This window comes from Trichoderma aggressivum (genome assembly GCF_033847375.1).
Source record: "Trichoderma aggressivum f. europaeum strain CBS 100526 chromosome Unknown scaffold_021, whole genome shotgun sequence".
Classification (NCBI taxonomy): Eukaryota; Fungi; Ascomycota; class Sordariomycetes; order Hypocreales; family Hypocreaceae; genus Trichoderma; species Trichoderma aggressivum.
In genome coordinates this window covers 131,120-153,698 of record NW_026946387.1, presented here as the reverse complement: position 1 = coordinate 153,698, position 22,579 = coordinate 131,120, and the positions used below count along the sequence as shown (strand labels likewise).

The 22,579-nt window shown below is 51.2% G+C and overlaps 5 protein-coding genes across 5 annotated transcripts; 4 read left to right on the top strand and 1 right to left on the bottom strand.

Annotated features, from left to right (window-relative positions):
* Nucleotides 1-19: 19 nt before the first annotated feature.
* Triagg1_5726 (uncharacterized protein) lies at nucleotides 20-1,047 on the top strand (the record flags this gene model as incomplete). Its single annotated transcript, XM_062900272.1, has 5 exons — nucleotides 20-63; nucleotides 337-382; nucleotides 491-520; nucleotides 656-839; nucleotides 908-1,047. 5 exons carry the CDS (start codon nucleotides 20-22, stop codon nucleotides 1,045-1,047), a joined length of 444 nt encoding a protein of 147 aa, XP_062755239.1.
* Nucleotides 1,048-3,338: 2,291 nt separating this feature from the next.
* Nucleotides 3,339-5,244, top strand: Triagg1_5725 (uncharacterized protein; the record flags this gene model as incomplete). The annotated part of the gene is made up of 3 exons (XM_062900271.1): nucleotides 3,339-3,505; nucleotides 3,607-5,118; nucleotides 5,211-5,244. The coding sequence occupies 3 exons, from the start codon at nucleotides 3,339-3,341 to the stop codon at nucleotides 5,242-5,244; spliced, it is 1,713 nt and encodes a 570-aa protein (XP_062755238.1).
* A 2,969-nt stretch (nucleotides 5,245-8,213) lies between these two features.
* Triagg1_5724 (uncharacterized protein) lies at nucleotides 8,214-9,644 on the top strand (the record flags this gene model as incomplete). Its single annotated transcript, XM_062900270.1, has 1 exon — nucleotides 8,214-9,644. One exon carries the CDS (start codon nucleotides 8,214-8,216, stop codon nucleotides 9,642-9,644), a length of 1,431 nt encoding a protein of 476 aa, XP_062755237.1.
* Nucleotides 9,645-11,524: 1,880 nt separating this feature from the next.
* Nucleotides 11,525-13,296, top strand: Triagg1_5723 (uncharacterized protein; the record flags this gene model as incomplete). Its single annotated transcript, XM_062900269.1, has 5 exons — nucleotides 11,525-11,727; nucleotides 11,804-12,495; nucleotides 12,570-12,859; nucleotides 12,922-13,019; nucleotides 13,068-13,296. 5 exons carry the CDS (start codon nucleotides 11,525-11,527, stop codon nucleotides 13,294-13,296), a joined length of 1,512 nt encoding a protein of 503 aa, XP_062755236.1.
* A 295-nt stretch (nucleotides 13,297-13,591) lies between these two features.
* Triagg1_5722 (uncharacterized protein) lies at nucleotides 13,592-19,604 on the bottom strand (the record flags this gene model as incomplete). The annotated part of the gene is made up of 5 exons (XM_062900268.1): nucleotides 13,592-18,679; nucleotides 18,741-19,052; nucleotides 19,123-19,176; nucleotides 19,235-19,466; nucleotides 19,549-19,604. 5 exons carry the CDS (start codon nucleotides 19,602-19,604, stop codon nucleotides 13,592-13,594), a joined length of 5,742 nt encoding a protein of 1,913 aa, XP_062755235.1.
* Nucleotides 19,605-22,579: the final 2,975 nt, after the last annotated feature.

The window sequence follows — 22,579 nt, the reverse complement described above, 5'->3', positions numbered from 1 at the left end:
ACCACATACCCTCATCACAATGGCCCTGAAGCGCATCAACAAGGAGCTCAAGGACCTCGGCACGTAAATCTCCCCTTCTCTCGTCTTCCCCTCTCCTCCGTCTCTTGGCTCTTGCTCCCCGCCCCCTTGGTGCCCTCTCTGGATACTTTTGTCAGGAGTGTCGTCGTTTGCAGCCCAAAGCCGTCGTGTGAGGTGGGGCCATGCTGAGCGGGGGTCTCACCAGCTCGAACGGCATGGGCTTGATGCTCGACTTCTGGAATGTCTGGCGTGTCTGGCACCAAGTCTCGCTTGGTTTTGAGCGTCGAGTTATGTATGCTGACTTTATCGACCGACTAGTGACCCGCCATCATCCTGCTCCGCTGGTCCTGTTGGAGAAGATTTGGTAAGTCGGGAGCCTTGTTTCCATGAGTCAACTCCATCGGAGGATGGCTGTTGTTCGCGAGGAAAGACGACGACGTTGTATACCAAGAGGAGCTAACATGTCCTGCAGTTTCACTGGCAAGCTACTATCATGGGACCCGTGAGTTGATACCCATGGACTCTAGGCACGGCTTTGTTTGGTCCAGACGGCACTTTTGTCGTTCGGGATGAACAAACAGATGGCCTTTCCGACATGGCCGCTTTTGACAAGATGGACGACTAACGACCGACACAGGGTGATTCACCATACTCAGGAGGCGTCTTCTTCCTGAAGATCCAGTTCCCTACGGATTACCCCTTCAAGCCCCCGAAAGTCAACTTCTCCACCAGAATCTACCACCCCAACATCAACAGCAACGGCAGCATCTGCCTTGATATTCTTCGAGACCAGTGGAGCCCTGCTCTGACCATTTCCAAAGGTAGGTTATCACGTTGACGAAACAAGGCTCTATCAAATCAAACCACTGACATATGAATCACGCAACAGTCCTCCTTTCCATCTGCTCTATGCTGACAGACCCGAACCCCGATGATCCCCTTGTGCCTGAGATTGCGCACGTGTACAAGACCGACCGGCCCCGGTACGAGGCGACGGCTCGGGAATGGACCCGCAAATACGCCGTCTAGGCAACACCACACGGTTTCTTTTAAGGGGTTTTGATGGCGCTGGGTGTTTGACGTCCTCTATCACGCAATGACGGTGCGGCATGTTTGGCGAGCCTCTACGTTATAAGCGGGTGCGGGGATGATATTCGAAGGCGGACAGTGCAAGTTTTTTCCTTCTTTCTTCTCCTTGCTGTTCTTATCATCTCTTCGGGTACACCGCGTTTATGATGCTGGGGGCGAGACGCATGGCCGGCGGACAGGTGGCAGACTAGACAGATACATCCGCTATTCAAGGGCTTATGCGGCTGGACTTGACTTTGGGTTTGCATCAACAACGTGTACTCTGCATCCAACAACAGGCATCTGATTTAATGCGTCTATAAGAATGGTTCATTTGTGTGTGATGCGTGAATTGTGCTGTCGAGTTGCGAGTGAAGTTTTGCGTAAAAGTGTTGCCGCTAGGGGGGGCAGTAGAAAGTGAAGAATGACAATCTTGGAATATGGTATGGGTATATGCTGGTCACATGTTACGGCAGCGTAGTCTCATACAGAGAGGATGGAAATACATACAGAGTGCGTCTTAGTAGCTAAAGGATGGACCTCCAAGCCATGTCTATCAACGTACGGATAAACCTCTAGGATGGTGACTAGATAGATAATCAGCGTCAATATGAAAGGGAAAAGGTCATGCGTTGCGGAGGATTTGGCGCTAATCTACAAGAGATTCTGACATGGAGTGTCCATGTCCTCAAATCATTGCAGGGTTATGCGCAACCAGGCAGGGAATGCACGGGGACACTCCATGAGATTAGCGCTATTACCAGGTAGTCGGCAGGAAACAAACGGGAAAAGAAGAGAACTCTAGTTGTGTCGGTATTCTAGTAAACAAAAAGATATCCAGATGATTAAACAGGAATTGATAAACAATGAAAAAGAGATACTTGACGAGTTGGAGAAAGGGAAGAAAAAGAGGCCGGGTCGGGCGGCAAAGCGCCAAGGGCAGAAGCCGTCACACCTTTTGTCGCATCTTGTTTCATGTAGCCTCGCGCTCAGCCTCCTTTTCGCAGCCCATGATGCATGCGGGGAATTACGCGACAAGTAAAAACGGCCAGGGACGAAGAAAATCGAACGATTTTCCACAAGTCTTGAAACTCGATGGATGCACATGGTTGATTGTCTGGGTGTTTGGGTGCTTTCCATTTGCTGCAGCTTTGGACCCGAAAGATTGCGATTTCGAGGCTTTCGATGAAAGCTGAAGGGAATCTAGGGGGGGCTTCCTCGCTTGGGGGGATTTCGGTGGAGAAGGTGGTCCTTTGGCCTAAGCAGCTCCGTGTTCATATGGGTTGTACGGAGGTTGGTTTTACGATGAAGATGCTGTGGTTGGATGGATCAACAAGAGACAACGATGGAGACATCTTCGGGTTCGGGAATAGCATCGCCTTGCATGCCAATATCCCGCTGGTATGGGCTTTCCAGATGCTTGGTCCCCCGATGATCACACAGGTACTCTGTACACTCGTACAAGTTGCTTTCAACGGCCCCAAAACGAAAATGAAAAAAAAAAAAAAAAAGGCGCCCTTGGCATCAAACCAACCGTCAATGGTCTGTTTCGAGACTCGGCTGGCCGGCCGCTAATTGGCTGCCACGGGGGGACCCATGTCCGGCAGTCGTGCGAGTTCGTTTTTTTTGCATGGACGAGCTTCTGCAACCTGTAACACGGACGCGGCAGCGAATCCCCGGCCGTGCTCGCCCTGTTTTTGGCGTAACCCCCCGGGGGGGAATTTCGTCTCCTACGTACGACTTTGGTGGGAAAAGTCTGGCCTCTTTTTATTGTTCTCTCATCTCTAGTTTTAGTTGCCTTGTGCCGTCTGTTTGTTTGTTTGGATTTTCCCCCGTGGGTTGCGTTGATCGCAAGGCAAGGTCGAGTTTGCACTGTTGAATCTTGTGGTATGTGAATTCGGTTCCCTTGCGATGCGAGACGGATTCTTCCTCCTTTCGACGCTTTGGTACTGACGATTGGTCGTCTGCAGATCTCGGGATTGCTTTCTCTCCTTCGTTCCTCTTCTTTTATATATTACAGCCGCGTGTGTTTGCACCGGTCTTTTATCGACTTCAAGTCATTCCACTCTCTTATTCGACAGGCTGCTGCTCGTTCAGCGGGATCTGAACTACCGACAACTGCCTGCGCCAATCGATCGCTTTCTGAACTGGAGGATCATCATAGAGACTGTACCGTGACCGACCGTTTGTTGGGATACAGAGCGAGAGGCTTTTGAGAGTATACGACCGGCCAGCCACAACTTTGCTTTACAATGGACTACGAAAAGTACGAGAGCTATGAGCGGCCGACGGAGCGGTCCAGATGGACGCCCCTGACGCGCATGTTGCTCTCGGGAGAAATGACACAGGAGAAGCAGCAAGAGCTGACGGCGCGAGAAAAGTTTGACCGATGGATGATTAACGAAGGATACCGAAGAGTGTACGTTGCTCCCAAGAGGACCTCATGAAGCAGGGGGGAGGGGGAGCAAGGAGAGGAAACAAAACAAGAACCCCGATTTGCTGACCCAACGCGAACAACAGATTCGTCTTCGTTTTCATGCTGGCCCATGCCCTCATCTTTGCCTTTGCCTGCGTCCACTACGGCCTCAAGGACAGCTTGGCGACATCCCGAGCCACCTTTGGTTTCACGTTCGTCGTTGCTCGATCGGCCGCCCTGGTCCTCCACGTCGATGTCGGCATCATCCTCTTCCCCGTCTGCAGAACCCTCATCTCGCTCCTCCGACAGACGCCTCTCAACGGCGTCATCCAGTTCGACAAGAACATCACCTTCCACATCACGACGGCCTGGTCCATTGTCTTCTTCTCGTGGGTGCACACCATTGCCCACTGGAACAACTTTGCCCAGGTGGCGGCCAAGAACAACCTTGGCATCTACGGCTGGCTGCTTGCCAACTTTGCCTCGGGCCCCGGCTGGACCGGATACGTGATGCTCATCGCCCTCATGGGCATGGTCTTCACCTCGATCGAGAAGCCCCGACGCGCCAACTACGAGCGGTTCTGGTACACGCACCACATGTTCATCGTCTTCTTCATCTTCTGGGCCATCCACGGAGCCTACTGCATGATCCAGCCCGACGTGGCGCCCTTTTGCACGAGCATCGGGCCCTCGGCCATTGGCGTGTTTTGGCAGTACTGGATGTACGGAGGCTTCATCTACCTGGCGGAGAGAATCGCCCGCGAAATCCGAGGCCGCCACAAGACGTACATTTCAAAGGTCATCCAGCACCCCAGCAACGTCTGCGAGATTCAGATCAAGAAGGAGCACACCAAGACTCGAGCCGGACAGTACATCTTCTTCTGCTGCCCGGCGGTCTCGCTGTGGCAGTACCACCCCTTTACGCTGACCAGCGCCCCCGAGGAGGACTACATCTCCATCCACATGCGTTGCCAGGGCGACTTTACCATGGCCGTCTCGAGTCTCCTGGGCTGCGAGTGGGACAAGAAGGGCAGCACGAGCAAGGTCGTGGGCGCTGCCGGCGACGAGACCAACGACCCGGCCCTGAAGCGAGTCTTGCCCAGGGTCTACGTCGACGGGCCCTTTGGATCCGCCTCGGAGGACGTCTTCAAGTACGAGGTGGCGGTTCTCGTCGGTGCCGGTATTGGCGTCACGCCTTTTGCCTCGATCCTCAAGTCCATCTGGTACCGGATGAACTACCCGCAGCAGAAGACGAGGCTGCGCAAGGTCTACTTCTTCTGGATCTGCCGCGACTTTGGCTCGTTTGAGTGGTTTCGGTCGCTGCTGCTGGCCGTCGAGGCGCAGGACGTGGACAACCGCATCGAGATCCACACGTACCTGACGGCCAAGATCAAGGCCGACGATGCCACCAACATCATGATCAACGATGCCAACGCCGACAAGGATGCCATTACGGGCCTGAGGAGCCCGACCAACTTTGGCCGCCCCAACTGGGACATGATTTTCCGAGGCATCCGGAAGCTGCACACGCCTTGCGAGGCGGGTGTGTTTTTCTGCGGGCCCAAGGGTCTGGGAAGTTCCCTGCACGTTTACTGCAACAAGTATACGGATCCTGAGTAAGTTCTTTTTTTTGCTTCATCCATCATCACTGACGTTTTTCTTTTCTTGTTTCTTGTGTGTGTAAACTAATTCTGATTTCCTCATCTAGGTTCTCGTTCGTCTGGGGCAAAGAAAACTTTTAAAAAGTGCCTACGATTCTCTCAATCTCTTTGTCAACGGCCTTTTTTTTTTCATCTCCGTTTCTTTCCCTATTCTTCTCCACCGCGACAAGATCGATACTACTACAGCAGTTGCCCCCCCCTTTCTTTTGCTTTCCTCGTATTTTGTTATTCCCCTTTGTCGACTCTGTCCCCTCTCATGATACCAGGGCTCGCTCTCCCAGTGGTGGATGGAGAAGGTTTTTCTTTTTATAAACGTAATAATTCCATAAAAGTCGTTTTGCGCTGGACGCATACACGTTAACTGTTGGCGAGAGGCCCGAGGGGGGGGGTTTTGACGAAGAAGAGGAGGATGGGATATGAGGGGGATGGAGCAGGCTGATGAGAGATGACTTGTACAAGATATATATATACATATATACAATTATCTGAGTGTATGCGTTGCGTACATGTGTCTCTCGTCTTGTGTGATTCCTATCAGGTTACAAGTAAAAGCAGAACGAAATGTCGATCAAGATTTGGATGAATACAACTTTGATACTACTTGACTACTACCGACCCATGAAGCTGGGATGCCCGATTTAGAATGCCTTTGCCGCCAGTGTCAGCGTATCAACCCACATCTTACTGGCCGGCATACACGTGTAATACCTTAGTACCTACTAGGTACTGGATGTACAGGGTATTAGAGTAATGCCGGCTTTTTGTCACTTGCGGAGCAGCGATGGAAATTCATCTGCCGCTGTTGGGCTAGTAGGCATCAGCAATCGTCGACTCTGCAGCAAAATGAGGCAGGTGGTCACGATCCTCAGATGTTTCACTGTTTCACTAGTTTTTTTTTTCCCTCTTCTCATTTTATATACTTGTACGAATCCACGGTTTGGGGTAATCAAGGGCGAGGGCCGGCCAAGTGACATGATCTTTTTTTTGGGGGGAGAGAGGCTTCGGGATATCCGATCCGGTATCACGGGAGCAAGATCTCACCGGGCATAAGGATTTCCGGGCCTAAAAGATGCAAAGAAAGATAAGAGGGAAGGGAAAAGGAAAAAGAGCACAAAGGATCGTCACGAGAGTAGCTTCATGCAGTCTGACATTGCAGCGGGCGAGACGGTTTGGTTGGGCGCCTCGTTACAAAGAAAAAAACAACAATAAAGGGAAGTTACTAGGTAGTTTTAGTATGGTGCGGTCAGAAAAAAGGGAATAAGAATAGCAGCAAATCTCAGCTTGGGGCATCAGCGTTTCCAGCCCGGCGGTCATCTTATGAAGGGTGGGTATTCGATCTTGTGGCTTTTCTCCCTCCAGATGGTTCCATTCGGGGGGATTTTCTAGGTTGTGGCGGAGGCTGATGCAGATTTGGGGAGGGAGAGGAATGGGGATGACAGTTGTGTTTGGAATTTCGGGGTTGTTGGGGGTTCTCGGCTCGTATTGTTTGCTGCACGTTGTTTTTGATTGCCAACACAATAATGGGACACTTTGGGTCCTCGCGCTATTGAAGAGGAGGCATGGAAGGGAGAGACAATAATACTCGGTCACGCACTCGATAATCAATGACGAACCGAGTACTAGTGTCGAAATAGTGCCAGCTTGGTGCACGTCATTTCGCATAACGACTCGTTCGCGGGCGAGGCGATCAGGCTTACGGTTCTGGGCAAGGTGAGCACATGGCGATTTGCAGCAATGGATGGCGTTGAGTGTGCCAAGTGCTTGTAGGGGGGCCGCAGCGCGGTACTTTGTGTGAGGATTACGTTGACGTTGACATTGACGGTAATGAAATTGAAGATGAAACAAATTGCCAGCATGGCGTCGGGTATCGTATGAACAGGGTACAGTAGCATCAACATGGACCTCCGGGTGTGTAATCGTAGTAATACTCGTTTCTGCTCCGTATATAATACGAGTACACGTTACCTGTCTGCCCAATTGGCAGGTGACTCGGCTTTTCAACTTGACTCGACGCTCGGTTCTCTTTTTTTCTTTCCAGGGGAGGGGGATCCTCTTTTTTTTTTCTTTTCTCTTTTACTCACTCGTTCTCTCTTTTTCCTTTGGTGTCTTTGGATCTTTTCCCTCTCTGAGCAGTTCGTATTCTGGGGGGTCCCTGCATTGCCACTTTTTCGCCGCTAAGCTGCACCGGGCAAAAGCGCAGCTGTTGATTCACCTTCTCCTGAAGTCCCGCGTGCAACATTCGTATGTACTAGTACTAGCCCGACGGGTCCCTCCGCCAGCGAAATGCGCAAAAAAGTGCTTCGTTTTCTCTGTGCGTGCTTCTCATCCATGATGTGTTTGCGACAATACGAGTAATTACCTGTACCTGTGCGGTGTCGCCACGGGGTACCGGTACCTGCTGGCGCACGTACAGTTTTGCAGCCCGTATTGAACTCGTACCGCAGGCGCTCAAATGCTTAGTAGACCAAGCTCTGGGCGGCCTCACCTTTAGTGCACCTGTGCTCCGTAGAACCGCCAGACTGCGACAGCTGGACTGGAACTTTGGCGGACCACCCGCACTGGAAGATGAAAAAAATCCATCCATGGATCGCTTACAGAGGGCAACTGGCATGCTGTGGACCTGTACTGCTGTACACGTACTGTACGTCCTCGTACAGATACCCGCGCGCCCGACTGTCCGAGTACCCTTGGCGCAAGTACCGGGTACCCCCAACGGGGTCCGCCTGCGTGGCTTCTCCGGGAGTCCGCGTGTGCTGCGGCCAATGCCAATGGCCAAACAACGGGCCGTTTCTTCCCTCTGGACTCTGGCCTGCTCTTGTCGCCGTCAAATTCCCAGGGCCCTTGAACTTGCTGCTTTCATCCATCATAACCGACCCCTTCCACTCGCTTGTTTCACTCGCCTGGCACCTAATCGCCATCGTCATCATTCTTCATCATTTTTCCCTTACTTTGTTTTGACTTTTGACTGCGTTTGCACCACTGTTTTCATTCTTGTACGGCCTCATTCTTAAGACGCATAGTTTGGCCCCATCTCGAGATTTTCCTTCAAAATGCGCCTGCCGTTGGCACTCGTCTTCGGCGCGCTGCTTGGAAGCGTCCACGCAAATGTTGTGATCCGACAAGACGACTCGGGCTCTTCGTCCACCGCTCCAGGCCCGACCGATGGAGGTGACTCGTCCAGCTCTTCATCGCCGTCGTCGACCACTCCTCCCCCGACCTCGTCGACTCCTGGCAGTAGCAGCAGTAGCAGCAGTAGCAGTAGCAGCAGCAGCAGCAGCAGCTCTGACGAGGACAGCACCACCACCATCTTCGAGACCGAGACTGTGACGGGCCCCGACGGCAAGACTGTCACAAGCATCAGGACCGAGACGACGACCATCACCACGACGATTACCACGACGTCGACGGCTTTTACCACGACCACTGTTACTAGCAGCAACGCGGAAACGGCCACGACGACCGTCTTTGAGATCACCACGGTCCTCGAAACGCCCACGGCCGCACAGAAGCGGGATCTCAGGATTGCGCCCAGGACGGGAGTTGATCCTCTTCCCACCGAGGTTGTTGATGCCGACGCCCTGAACCAATATCTGGCTCTGCGCGACTTGGAGGCGCGCGCCTTCGTCACCGATGTCGTGACCGTGACCGTCGGAGGCGGCAGTGGCACTACCATTGTCGACACTACTACCAGGACCGTCAGAGACACCGAGACCACCCGGACCGTTGTTACCAGGACCATCACCCAGACGCACCAGGCCAATGCCAAGACGACCGTCACCTCGACCAGCACCTTGACCGTCACCTCGACTGTTGTCAACACCGGTGTCCAGGAGACCAGCAGTGCCCCGACAGGCTCCGGCACGGGCGTTCCGGATAACAACAACGGCCATGCCACCGATAGCTCGGGCCTGTCCACCGGCGCCAAGGCTGGTATTGGTGTCGGCGTGGGTGTCGGCGGTCTTCTCATCATCGGCGCCGCCCTCTTCCTCATCCTGAGGCGTCGCAACCGCGGCTTTAGCCCTGACCACGACGACCTGGTTGGCGCTTCTGAGGTCCCGATCGGCGGCGGCGGTGGCGGCGGAATTGGCGGTCCCGGTCGCCAGCAACCCATGTCGGCTCACACCGCCAACGCAGCAGCTTTCCTGGCCCCCGGCCGCACTCCCGTCAAGCCCGTCGCTCCCGAGGGCTACCGTGGTACCGCCCTGGGTGATGGACGTGCTGGATATGCCAAGCCAGAGACCTACGGTTCAGCCTACACCTCGCCCAGCCCGGCGACGACAATGGCAAACACCGTCAGCCCCGTCTCGTTCGACAACAGGACCAACCTGCCTCCTGCTCATGCCGATGCTGCTGAGCTGGGCAACGACAACGTCAACGCTGCCAAATGGACAAACCCCGAAGCTTCCGAAATTGACGGCAATGCAGTCCTGAGCCACCAGAGCGGGCCAGTCTACGAAATGCCTACGCAAAATTACCACTAAAAGAAGTGAAAAAGATAAAAAAAGAAGAAGGCAATATTCGGGGACCTAGGAACTAGATTACTGGATCGGCAAATGGGATGGCTTGACTCCTAACTGATTGATTGGGGCAAGGCCCATCTGCGGCAGCGGCGGGAACATACAAGGCACGTGTCTTTTGTATATACTGTCTATACCCGGCGTGTTCACCACGAACTAGGCTTGATTGCAACAGGAGAGGCTTGGTGATTCCAACAATATTTGGAGGGGGAAACATTCTGGACTGATGTGATGTATGATGCCGGAAGACTCGACAACGTGTGACGAATGAGGTTTGAGGAACTTGGGAGAGCAGAGCGGGAAGCCGATTTGTTTTTGCTCTGTTCTGTGTAGCCACCTTTTATGTATCTTTAATAATGGACCGTTTCAATTTTACCAAATTGTTTCAACTGCCGTCCGTGTTTTCTTTTTCTTTTCTTGTCTCTTGTCTCTTGTCTTCTTTTCCCCTCCCTCCTTTCTCTTTTCTCTTTTCTCTTTTCTCTTTTCTCTTTTCTCTTTTCTCTTTTCTCTTTTCTCTTTTCTCTTTTCTCTTTTCTTTGTTTCTCTGAATTTCCCGAGCAAATAATGGTATTTGTTATGCTTTTCCTGAAGCAAGTTTTGGTTCCTGGCTAATGTGCGTAGCCATGCATTCCGCGGCAAAGAACCGGCTGCGCCCCCCAAAGCCCGCCCGCTACGGCAAATTTCAAACTTTGAAAATTAGAGTAAAAGAAGCTTAATGGGATGAACGGGACTAGCGAGGATGAGGGTTTGACGTCTGGGGATTGAAGGCATGGGATTGCCTGCGTGAATTGTTTGCAATTCCGATGATTGATTTTTGTAGATGAGTTGCGTAGCGACGAGATTCTCTTGTTCTATTCTTCGGTCGGTGGATGTAGGTAAATGTAGATACAGGTGAAGAACGAGGTGGTTGTACCAAACAACGCCACGCCGTCTTTAGAAGTTACCAGTTACCGAATTCTGGGAGTGGCACAGGCACAAAAAGGGGCTTCATCTTTTGATTGATTGATTGGTTACACGTGCTCATGGATGACGAGATGAGATGCTCAGCAGCCCGATGGGACGGATTGATAAGCCTCCAGTCCAGGATAAGGCTTTACATGCATGAGAACCTGGAAACTGACCGACTCTTCACCGTATCAGCAGAAAAAGGCCAAGCAAAAAGAGGCTTTTTTTTTCTTTTTTCTTCTTTTTTTTTTTTCGAGGTCCGAAATGCGGGCACGCTAAGGTAGTTTGGATTCGCGGAACGGCCAACTCACGCCACTTAATATTTCGCTTCCCATTGATACTACTTGTATATACTACAGAGTGCCTTCCATTCCTCTTACCTAGTAGTTATAGTAGTTTTTTTTTCTGGGTCACGAACTTGTGACTCTTTTTGAGTTGTTTCGACGCTCCGTCTTTTGACTTGTTTTCTTCTCCTTCTTCTTCTATTTGGTTGCTGCTACTGCGTTTCACAACATTCAGCCGCAGTCTGGCTTTTATTCACTTTTGTTCATTGCCGAGTACAACTTTTGTGAAACGAGATATTACTAATACCGAGGCACCCCCGTTTTGAGACATTGTTTGTGACCATGTCGAATTGATTCTCCGGCGGGATTTCTTTTTTTTTTTTTCGTCTTCGGTTTTATTATTTCTGAGACATCTTGGCTTCTGCGAGTGGCTGGACGAAAGGAACTGAACTGAGGTGGGGACTGAAAGGAGAAGCGTTGCTTGTCTTTGTCTTTGGCTTCCTGACCGGCTGTTTGGGTTTCTCGAGGTTGTCATATTCTCTTGTTTCGATTGTGAGAGATCGAAGCGCTGTTGGACGGACAGAGAGACACCGCAAGAGAGAGGATTCATCCAGGATGGCGTCACAAGGGATCGCAATGGGAACTGCGCCCGATCGAGATCAGGAGGAAAAGAGGACGCAGCTGCAAGATCGTGCTGCTCAAGAGTCAGACAACGAGACACTGCTCCAAGGGGTCGAAGAGAAGAAGTTGGTGCGGAAGCTGGATCTCTACATTATCCCGCTTGTCATGGCCTTGTATCTGTTTAGTTTCTTGGACAGGTAAGGCATCTCGCTCTCACTCTGGACTCCTTGTCTTTCACTTGGAGACGAGATCGGGATGACTGACAGGCTGCAGAGTGAATATTGGCAACGCTCGATTGTATGGCCTTGAAGAAGACCTCAACCTCTCATCCCAGCAATTCCAAGTCGCCGTTTCCATCCTCTTCGTCACATACCTCCTGTTCGAGGTGCCCTCAAACCTTGTCCTCAAGCTATTTACTCCTCGGCGGTGGATAGCCTTCATCGTCACGGCCTGGGGCATCATTGCGACTCTCACCGGACTAGTGGAATCATACGGCTCGCTCATTGCCTGCCGTCTGCTCTTGGGAGTTGTCGAGGCGGGCTTGTTCCCCGGCCTCAGCGTCTATCTCACCTTCTTCTACACCAAGCATGAGCTTGCCTTGAGGATAGGATACCTCTTCGTCAGCGCTGCCATTGCGGGTGCCCTCGGCGGGTTGCTGGCGTATGGCATTGGACACATGGACGGCGTTCGCGGCATGAGCGGGTGGCGCTGGATCTTCATCATCGAGGGCATTCCGAGCGTGGTGCTTGGTGTGGTCACGTTGATTGCGCTGCCGAATGATGCGCCGTCTGCGTATTTCCTCACCGAAGAGGACAAGGTCCTGATGGAAGAGAGACATAAGCGGGACTATGGCAATACAGCCTCCAGCCGCGAGTTCAGTCGACGAGACATGATGAAGGCGTTTACGGACTGGAAGGTCTGGGCTTTTTCGTTTGCCCAGTTTGGCGTGGATACCATGCTCTACGGTGTGTATTTCGTCCGAGGACGATTCAAAAAGAAAAAAAAAAGAGGAAACCCTTTTGACTAACCATGTGTCTAGGATTCTCGACTTTCTTGCCCACCATCATCAGTGCTCTCGGCGAATGGACAACTGCTCAAGTCCAGCTCCTCACCATCCCGTGCTACTTCCTGGGCGCAGTGGCGTACATGAGCATAGCCATGCTGTCTGACCGGCTCCAGATGAGAGGCGTATTCTGCGTCATCTTTGGCATGATAAGCGTCGTCGGATATGCTATACTGTTATCCGATTCGTCACCCGGAGTGCACTACTTTGGGTGCTTTCTTGTTGCAGGGGGACTCTACGTCGTTGTCGGCCTTCCAATTGCCTGGGTAAGCTCTTACTATACATCTCAGACAAAACGTATCAGGGGAAAACTGACATCTCCAAACAGTTACCGAATAACACCCCTCGGTACGGCAAGAGAACGACTGCCACAGGTATGCAGCTTACCTTTGGCAACACATCCGGCATCATGTCTGCCTTTATATAGTGAGTTTCTCTGAGGCATCCCTGCGCATTACATTTTTGATCTAACAGCCATATTCCTAGCCCTGTGCTTGACAAACCGCGCTTCATCCGTGGCCACGCCGTTTCTCTCGGCATGGTTGGCTTCGGCACCTGCGTCTATGGCTTTCTCTGGTTCTGGTTCCGGAGGGCAAACAAGAATCGCGATGCTGGGGAGCTGAGCGGAGAGCATCAGGGGCTCCCGGACGATGAGCTTAAGGAGCTTGGTGATGACAGCCCTCACTTCAGATACACGATCTAATGCGCACAATGATGCCGTCATGCTGGATAGATGATCAACGCCTGTTTGTTTGTTTTTCTTGGTCGTAGTAACGCATTGACTGCGATGAGTTTTGGGAGTACGTCTTATGGAATAGTTTAATTATCATCATAGAAATAGCACATGCTACCATGTTTAATCCTCAGTATACCGCAACAGAAACTTTGTCTCGAAATTCAGAACTAGCATCACACGTGAATCCAAATGGCTAGCCACGCTGTAAACAACAAAATAATTCCAAAAACTGTAAATTAATCCATCATAACGTCGTGTATCATCACTGCCTCTTCCTCACCACCGGCGGCCACTTCCTCGGCGGCGTCGGCCTAACCTCAACCTTCTTCTCATTGAACAGTCGCCGTACATCACAGAGCACTAAATCCTGCCTCACCCGTTCTTGATCGGTATACGCTCTCGTGAACCCCCGTTTCAAGTACTGTAGTTCCTGGAAGCGTCTCCAAGCCGAGTTCTCGTAGTTCATGCTTCTCCTCTCCATGAAGCTCCGCCAGCGGCGGTATTCGTATTCGCGAGACCACAGAGCGTGCCATGGGTCGACGAGGGCTTGGGCGGAGGGGGAGAGTGGGAGGAAGGGCGTCCAGATGGGTCGGGTGATTGCTAGGAAGTTGAAGGCGTGAAGCGTGGCGAGCGGTAGAGAGGCTTGACCGGGTGCGGGAGGCGAAGGTTCTGCATGTGTTGGGGAGTTGCTGGTGAGTACGTCGCCACCCTGCTGTGGCTGTTTCTCAATGGACGCCAAGTTGGACGTGATCTGCTTGTGTATCCTCTCTAGGATTTCTTGAATGTCCGCTGCATTCATGTCTAGGTCTTTGCGGAGCTCGATGGGGAAGAATTTGTGTTTGTGTAGACTGATGGTGTCGTCCTTGTCTTTGCAGTCCGAGCACCACGAGTTCTCGCAGAGGGTGCAGTAAATGTAAGGGTCGTAAATAGATTTGTCGCAGACGAAGCACTGCTGCAGGGCGACGGAGCCCATGTAATATCCCTCATCGTCATTCCATCGAACCTGAGGTCTGGTGAGTATGAACTCGGCCAAAACCCTGGCGTCTATATCGTATCCACCACGTTGAAAAAGGAGTATGGCGACGTAATCCAGCGTGAGAAGATGGATTTCTATCGTGCGAGGGCCAGCAAGAAGCTCATCTATTCGAGAAATGATGAGTTTGTCCAGGTCAGGCAGTGCTTCGGGTTTGGCATCGAAGTTGCCCATTGCATAGTCAACGGGAGTCAGCCCGGCGTGGCTAGGTTGGTCCATGATGGCGGAGAAGATGTCATTACCAGTCTCCTTGAAGATGGTGTCACACGCGGACATGAGGCGGGATATGATTTCCGCGCCTTTTCGGGACCGGGCTAGGGCAGGCACAAGGGTACCTCCTTGATAGTCCCTGTGAGTTAAATGTTCCCGCAAGCCCCAGCGCGGCTCAAGCAGCAAATCTATAATGGGCATGATGTTTTTGTTGCTCGAATGGGCAGCAACTTGGATGGCTGTCTGCCACGTCTCCTCACCACCAGGGCCCCTCTGAGCACGCAGCGGATCGGCACCCTGCTCAAGAAGCCATTTGACGTGCCTTGCTTCTGCGTCTATTATGGCCCACCCAAGAACGGTAAGCCCAGTCTCATTGTCGACGGCGTGCAGGTCCAGGCCATTGTTCAGCAACAGTTGAAGAGTCTTGAAAGGTTTATCGCCCTTGGCATCAAAGATCCGGCTGAACGCGCTCGTAGTGCCAGCGCCGTTAGGAAGATACATTTCTGCTCCGGCGTCAATCAATAGCTTGACCATGTCGAGATTCCCATGGCTGCAAGCAAATGCGAGCGGGGTGCAATTGTAGACCGTAGGCACATTGATCATATGAGGCGCAGCTTCTAGAACCATCTTGACAATGTCCATGTCTCCCACATCACAGGCGGTGAATAGAGGCGATTCCTTATAGTAGTAGCTGACCTGGTCTACCTTGGCGCCCCTATCCAGGAGAAAGCGGACAACATCTTTCTTCTTCCGATGGCATGCCGCATTTAAGGGGGTTTCAACCATGAACCCCTTTTCCAGCTGAAGATCGAGAAGATTCGGCTCATGCTTCAACAGAATATCGCACATCTCGACATTGCCTTTTCTGGCTGCCTTGTGCAAGGGTGATACTCTTTCGCCGGAGTTGAGATAGATGCTCATATCTGCTCCATGCTCCAGCAAAATCGACACGGTTTCAGCATCGCCTTGGTCGACGGCGCCTATTATACAGTGATCTTCGTCATCTTTGAAATAGTTGACATTAGGAGGATGAAGCGACTCCAAGAGCTTCTTTATGATCTTAGGGGTGGGGGGGCCAACCCTCGTCACGGCTGTTTCAAGTAACGCGGCAACGCCGTAGCCTTCTTCGATAGAGGCATCTGCGCCGTTTTGTAGAAGTAAATCCACGATGGATTCCAGGCCTAGATCCACGGCATGGCCCAGCGCAGTAAATGGAAACCAGTTGCGCCTAAAGTCGTTTACCGGTGCTCCGTAGACCAACAGCAGCTCAACCATGGACCTATCCTGAACAATAACGGCATCGTGAAGCGGCGGCACGCTCACCATGGGCAGCATTCCAGGGTATGCTCCAGCTTCCAGAAGCCATTCCAGTGCCGTATAGTTACGGCTATTGACGGCAAATCCAATAGCTGTAGTGCGCTTGACATGAAAACGTTCGGTCAGTGAGCTTACAGCATCCAGATCCAATCCTGGCCTTGAAAGCAGTATCCGAAGAAATTCTGTCCTGTCGGCGCCATCGCTGGCAAGATGAATTGGTGCGAACCCAAGCATGGTGACCTGGTTAATATCTGCAAAAGGGAGAAAGGCATTGAACATGTCAAGTTTGCCGTCAAATATGCATCTTGCCAGGGGTGGCTCTCCACCCAGCATCCATGCTTCTGCGTCTGCACCAAAGTCGATGAGCAACTTAACAAGCTCAACCTTTCCGGCAGAGTATGCCCTTTCGAGCGGCGTAATACCCCATGTATCCGTGACGTTGAGCAAGGCACCGAACCTGATCAGGAGATGAGCAAGCTCGTGTCTGCCGCGAACGCATACCACGTGCAAAGGCGTGATGCCGTGATGGTCACATATGTTTGGACTGACTCCATTGAGTAGCAGTGTTTCGACAACGTCGTATATATTTTGATCTTGGGCCTTGGCACCCATCAATCGATCCGAGGTAAGGCAAAGTGTGAGCGCCGTCCTTCCACCTTCATCGCGCGCATTCACGTCGACATTCCATTGTAAAACGTGCTCGACCATACCGCGGTTTCCACTAAGCGCCGCTGCCATTAGGAGAGTATGGCCATGCAGACCTGTGATATCGGGCCACTTTCCCGCAAATTTATCAGAGAACTGAGCGTTTGGAAACGGTACAAATTGGGTCCAGCTTCCGAACCTGCTCTTCCAAGGAGCACGGGGAGACTCTGATGCCGGAAAGAAATGCTGTATGACGGCAAGGCAGCCCTCTCGAACCATGGCCATGATCGGATCCTCGGCCGGTAGTTCTCCCTTTTCGCTGACGAGCCATGATTTCCAATGTAGCCACGTCTGATACTGCGGGCAGTCGGGGGACAGGAATCTTTGCAACAGCGGAACCAATTGTGGATTGAGTGTCTTCAGCTTGGGAAGATAGGTCAGCCAGCATTGAGACGCAAAGCCGTAAAACGCAGCCGTCTTGGCCATTCTCTCAGAGGTACCCTCTTTGTCAGTCCACGAGAGAGGCAGGCAGTCGCAAAATCGATCTTGAAGTAGATATGTAAGGCAGACGAAAGCCATGTTGGTTTGCCTGTGTTCCAGGGAGAGGTAGTTGCTTAGATGGCTTCGAACGGAAGAGTGAACAGAAAAGATGAGGGAGTCGGCTGGGCTGACCCAGAACAAGTCTCCGCAGTACTGTTGCATGGATTTGGCAATACTTTCCACTGGCATATCATCTTGGCCATACAAACACTCTAGAATACTGTCGAGTTGCTTGATAGAAAAAGCGAGGCCAATGCCTTCGGAGGCTATCAAGGTGAGAACTGTACGCAGATGCCTTTCGCTGTTGTTGGCGGATTGCAGTAAAGGCAGCATCTTCTGCTCGTAGAGCCGTGCCAACTCGGTTGGAATGTAATCTTCTTGAATCTCTTGGACCGGGTTCAAACTATACAATCTCTCAATTTCGTCGGCCGCAAGTTTAGCATAGAGCCAATAGGCTCCTGCTTTTTGAATGACTCGTTCTTTGATCTTTTGTATCAGGTCTTGGCCTGATTTCTGTCTAGTGTTGGAAATAGCCAAGAACCTCTTGTTCAGGTATGTGGAGACGTCTTTTCTAATATCCTCATCTGGTAGAGTGCAACATGAGGTAGTACTTGAGGCCGAATAGGTAGCGTCTGTCCATCGGCTCGTTATGACTAGCTTGACCTTTGTCGGCATATCGAGCGGGTTGCTAGAGCGGCTCTCCGGTCCCAAAACGATCGGCTGCCTCAAGTGCTCTATTAGGGCAAAGAATTCGGTGAAGTTGGCTGAAGGCGTTTGCTCAAGTCCATCCACGACTAGATATATTGTACGCGGCGAGCAAACTTTCCGAAACGCGGTCCATATTTCGGCATACGACGATGAGTCGAGACGAGGATTGGATTCATCGTTGCTGCGGCGGAATTGGATAGGAACGTGCAAAAACCAGTCTGGCCACTCCTTGATCAGCTTCCAGGTGAAGTACTCCCAAATTGCCGGCTTCTCTTCTCCCTTTTGGCAAAAATAGCTCATAACAACGTCTTCGGGCTTGAAGGATTTGAGATGGGTAAAGACAGCACGGGCTAAGTGTGATTTTCCATGTCCAGGAGCCCCTATATAGAAGATTGTGCCACACTTTGGATCCGTAAGCCAGTTCTTGTAGATGGTGCCATCCTTGAACCATTCGCATGTGCCGGCGGCAGCAAATAGCTCATTTCCGTAATTGATATCTGACCAGCCGCTTAGTGAGCGTAGAAAGCTTTCTCTGGAGGCGGTTTCTTCCTCCTCCTTCTTCCTCCGTTCACGGCTTTGAAGGTCATCGTCAATCTTGCTCCTAATCCTTCGTCGATGCTTGATTACTGGGAAATCGAGTTTCTTTATCCCTGGGATTTCTTCAATCGGGATTGGTCGTTCCAAAATCCGTGATGGTGTACGCGGGATTTTGGCGGGAAAAGTAGGTACGGTGCGTTCTGATAGCGTGTCCACCAAGAACTGGGCGAATATTTGCATAAACTGCATGAATCTGTCGCTGAATATACTGGAGAACCGAGGCAGTTCCTCATGGCTGCACTCTATTATGTGATCTGTGTTTCCTTGTAGTTTCTCTTTCTGGCATTGGAGAGGAACGACCTATGAGGATATCAGTAAGAAAGTACTCGGTTGCCTTATCGAGGACGCAGAGTGGTCTCACGAGAGCCTTATGAGAGTCGGCACTCGATCCAACGGTCTTTGAGGGCAGATTCTCCCAAAAGGACAGCAGCCTGAGGTAACTAGGCTTGCATGCAATAAAGGTGGTGTTGATACGGCTCACTATGGAAACAAATTCCCTGACATCTTCACTCCTAGTTCCATCCTTTGGACCAAAGGTGTCTATGGTCCCCTTGACTGATTGGAGAAGTGCTTCAGAGTCTGTGTCGGCGTGTGGTGTGCCAAAGAAGACGACACCGGCCAGCGCATTCTTGGTCCGCGGATAGGTTGGTGTCATGAAACACAGCTGGATCGCCTACAGTTACAATGCAGCAAGGTTAATCACTTGATCGGCGTATGTGAAATGCGAACGGGATTTTACTGACTTTCTTCACAATGATGCCTCCAAAGCCGTGGGCAATGAATATCAAGGGTCTTCCCTAGTGGACAGAGTAAGAAAGTGGTTCGAAATCATTCACAAAGCGTGGAGAGTCATACTGCAGATCTCTCGAGAGCTTGCTCCAAACAGCAAAGCAGATCGCTTGCGTGGAATGCTGGGCTGGACGATGACAAGTTTGCTTCTACGTCGCCATTGTAGCTAAAGGAGAAGATGCGAATCGGCCTCTTTATGCGAGTGATGAACTCTTCGTCCTTGATCCATATTTTGCCGGTAGATTCGTCGTGCCATGTAGTTTCCGGATTGCCGCCGTATCCATGGACGAAGACGAGACTTGAGAAATGTGATTAGCCACGATATCGCGATATCATGAGCACAGCAGCCCAAGACGAGGCTGTATCGACGAGGCACTCACTCAACGTGCGGGCTTGCGCGGGAGAGCCATATCAGTTCCAGGTTGAAATGCACCATGTCAATACGCTGCGGATGATTGCCACAGTATGTGTTTACTGAGCCTTGAGCAAAGCAAAAGGCGAATGAACAGTCACGAAGCTCTCCAAAAGACGAACGGTGAAGAGGACAATTTGAGGCAGGACAAGATTGAGGTGATGCCCTCGCACAGGTGTTTTACAAGCTGAAAAAAAAAAGGAAGAAGAGCCGCTTGCCAGTCTGACGATGATGCCTAGCTGAGCCTCGAGCTGAAAAGCCGTGGTAGGACCAGAAGGCAGCCAGCCCTCTGCTATTGGCTGCATGATGGATTTGTCGACTAGCTAGCTGCCTGTAGCGCGCGGCCTTTGAGGCAGAGAAAGGCATCCATGCATGAAGAGGAAGCGGCGGGTATCAGATCAGCGTGAAAGGGATTGATTGATTCGATGGATGCCTTGAAATCATGCGGTCGCAGGTACATGTAGGAGCCTGAGAGAGTTGATGCTGCGAGAGATTGACCGACGATGATGACCAGGGAAGAAGAAATAAAAAACCAAATTAGAAATCAATAGTCAAAAGCCAACCTAGTCAAGCAAAATCCAGCCTCGTCTGACGGCGGCTCGTGCGTTCCAGATCCAGGGGAAGCGAAATCGAGTGTCTCTGGCGACGGAATGATGTGCAGAGTCTAGACTCTGAGCGACAGCCGACGGCGATACGAAGCTGCAAAAGGCGTCCCATGGCGGAGAGAATGAAGCGAGACGGTCGGGAACGGGGCTCCGCATGTGCTGCAGCAAGCAGGCTCTTAGTGGTCGAGGGGGCTGCTTTAGCGGTTCGAGACGGGCATTAGCGGAGTTGGCAGCAAGTAGCTCCGCTGTAGCTCTTTGGTTGCAGGTCTCCATCGCACCAAGTCCACATATGCAGTCCACGCTTCATGCTTCGACTGTCCCGTCTGTTGGATGCCGGTGAGAAATGACTGGAGGCTGCTATTGCAGTGACTCTACCAGCATGAATGCGACGCTGGGGCATAGCTAGCGCCTGGAACCTGCATGTGCGGGCTTTTGAATCTGACAATCACTCGACAGAGTTTCGCTTCTACCCCGCTTGCGTGCAGCCGGTGCTTTGAATCAAACCATTTTGATGCATCCATCGCCAGAGCATGGAGAGCGGGTGAGATATCCGGAGTCCAGCAGGAACCGGTAGGAATGGAAGCAATTAAAGTTGTATTATATCACTATGGACAACATGAAAGTATAAATAAACTATCCATTGATTGATGATACAAACAGACATGGACGCTCTTACAGCATCTTGTCTTGGGTGCTCATCATCCGATGTCAAGGTTTGGCTTGACTAATATCCAACGAGTCAATTGGACGGAAGCAACGGCTCGAATCCCCCCATCCCTGTCCGCATTCAATCAAAATTCAATAATAAAAAAAGACAATGGCGAAGGCGAAGCAATGATATCCTACAGACGGAGCGGATGCTTGTTTTGATATGCATTAGCCAAGGAATGGCCTGCATTTTACTTTTGGTATGCATGAAACCCAACTAACACGCCGTGCCTGAGATTGGTTCGATTGGCCTCCCCCATGATAACAGAAACCGGCTTCCCCTCGCTAGATAGCAATTGCTGCATAGCTAGCAGCTCGACCGTTGTCTTTATTCATAAACAGCTTTGCATCCCTGATTCCCAAGATGCATGGATCGGACGGGTGGTGGTGTCTGATTGCGTCTTCTCCCTTGGTCGACGCTGCGGTTGACGCCATCTTCTCCTCTTGGTGCTTATCTCTCGATCCATTGTCTGGAGAGATACAAGAAGAAAGCCTGCCCCCCTTCTCTACGCGGATCTATTTCATTCCATTTTCCACCGTCATCTATATCGTATCTATGCTTGTTAGCATTGCGTCGTTGCATCTACACGTACCTACCTACCTTACCTACATAGTACAGACACTCAGCTGGGGGAACATAAACACTCTTCATTCCAACCCACGGCCACCACAACACACAAACTACATACTTACTCTCTTCTCTCAACTACACAACATGGCTTTCAAGCTGCTTAAACATTTTGCTCTCTTGTTTGTCCTCCTCGGCCTCGCCCTTGCTGAATATGGCGCTGTCTCCTCTGAAGTGATGGCGACAGCCATTCATGGTCAGCGAGGCGACAGCTGGACATATCACGACAATTCATCTACCTTGAATGCCTCCGCACACTCATCCACATCCGCCACCAAGACATCACCTTTCAGTATGGACAGACACCGATTAAAGGTTGGCTTGACAAACATCATCCTGCAGGAGCCCGGATTTGTACTCCTCAGTGTCTCGTTTGTGCTCATAAGCGGAGGTATGGTGTTTCTGTAGGCACTTGCGAGGTGCTTTGTTGTATTAGTACGTGTAAGAAGATTGTCATCTCGTGTGTTTTTCAATGGGTGTCAAAGGAGCTTTTGCGATTATTTGAGGCGTTTTGATGATGTTCGGAAAATATGGGAGGAAGGCGTGCTTGGTGTACGTGTGGCTTTGGGCAGCACTTGTTTGATCCGACGACGATGAATTATGGGAACGGGATGTTGTGGTTATCAGAACCATTGTGAGCTTTTTTCAGCGAATGCTACAAGTTTACACACCAGTCTGCAAAGTATACTCTATGCATTGAAGCAATTCTCCGCCATCATGTGTATTCGCCTGCCTTATTCATACCTACCTACAGGTAGGTAGTATCTACTTACCAAAGTAGTACCTACAAGTGTTTCGCCTGGACCTTTAAGCATCAATTGAAGCTATTGATGCCCGCTACCCGGAAGCTATCAGTGATGCTGAGGGTGTTTATCATTCAAGTACCATGTCAAGTACTACAAGGCACCTAGATGGTCATACACTTTTTGAACAAATGCGCTCTAATTGCTTACCATAGGGTAGAATCACTAACGATACTGTGTCTTGTATCGGAAGCTCGAAAGCAGAGAAGGAGGAGAAAATATATCCAGTAGAAAACACCTGTAAAATAGGGAATA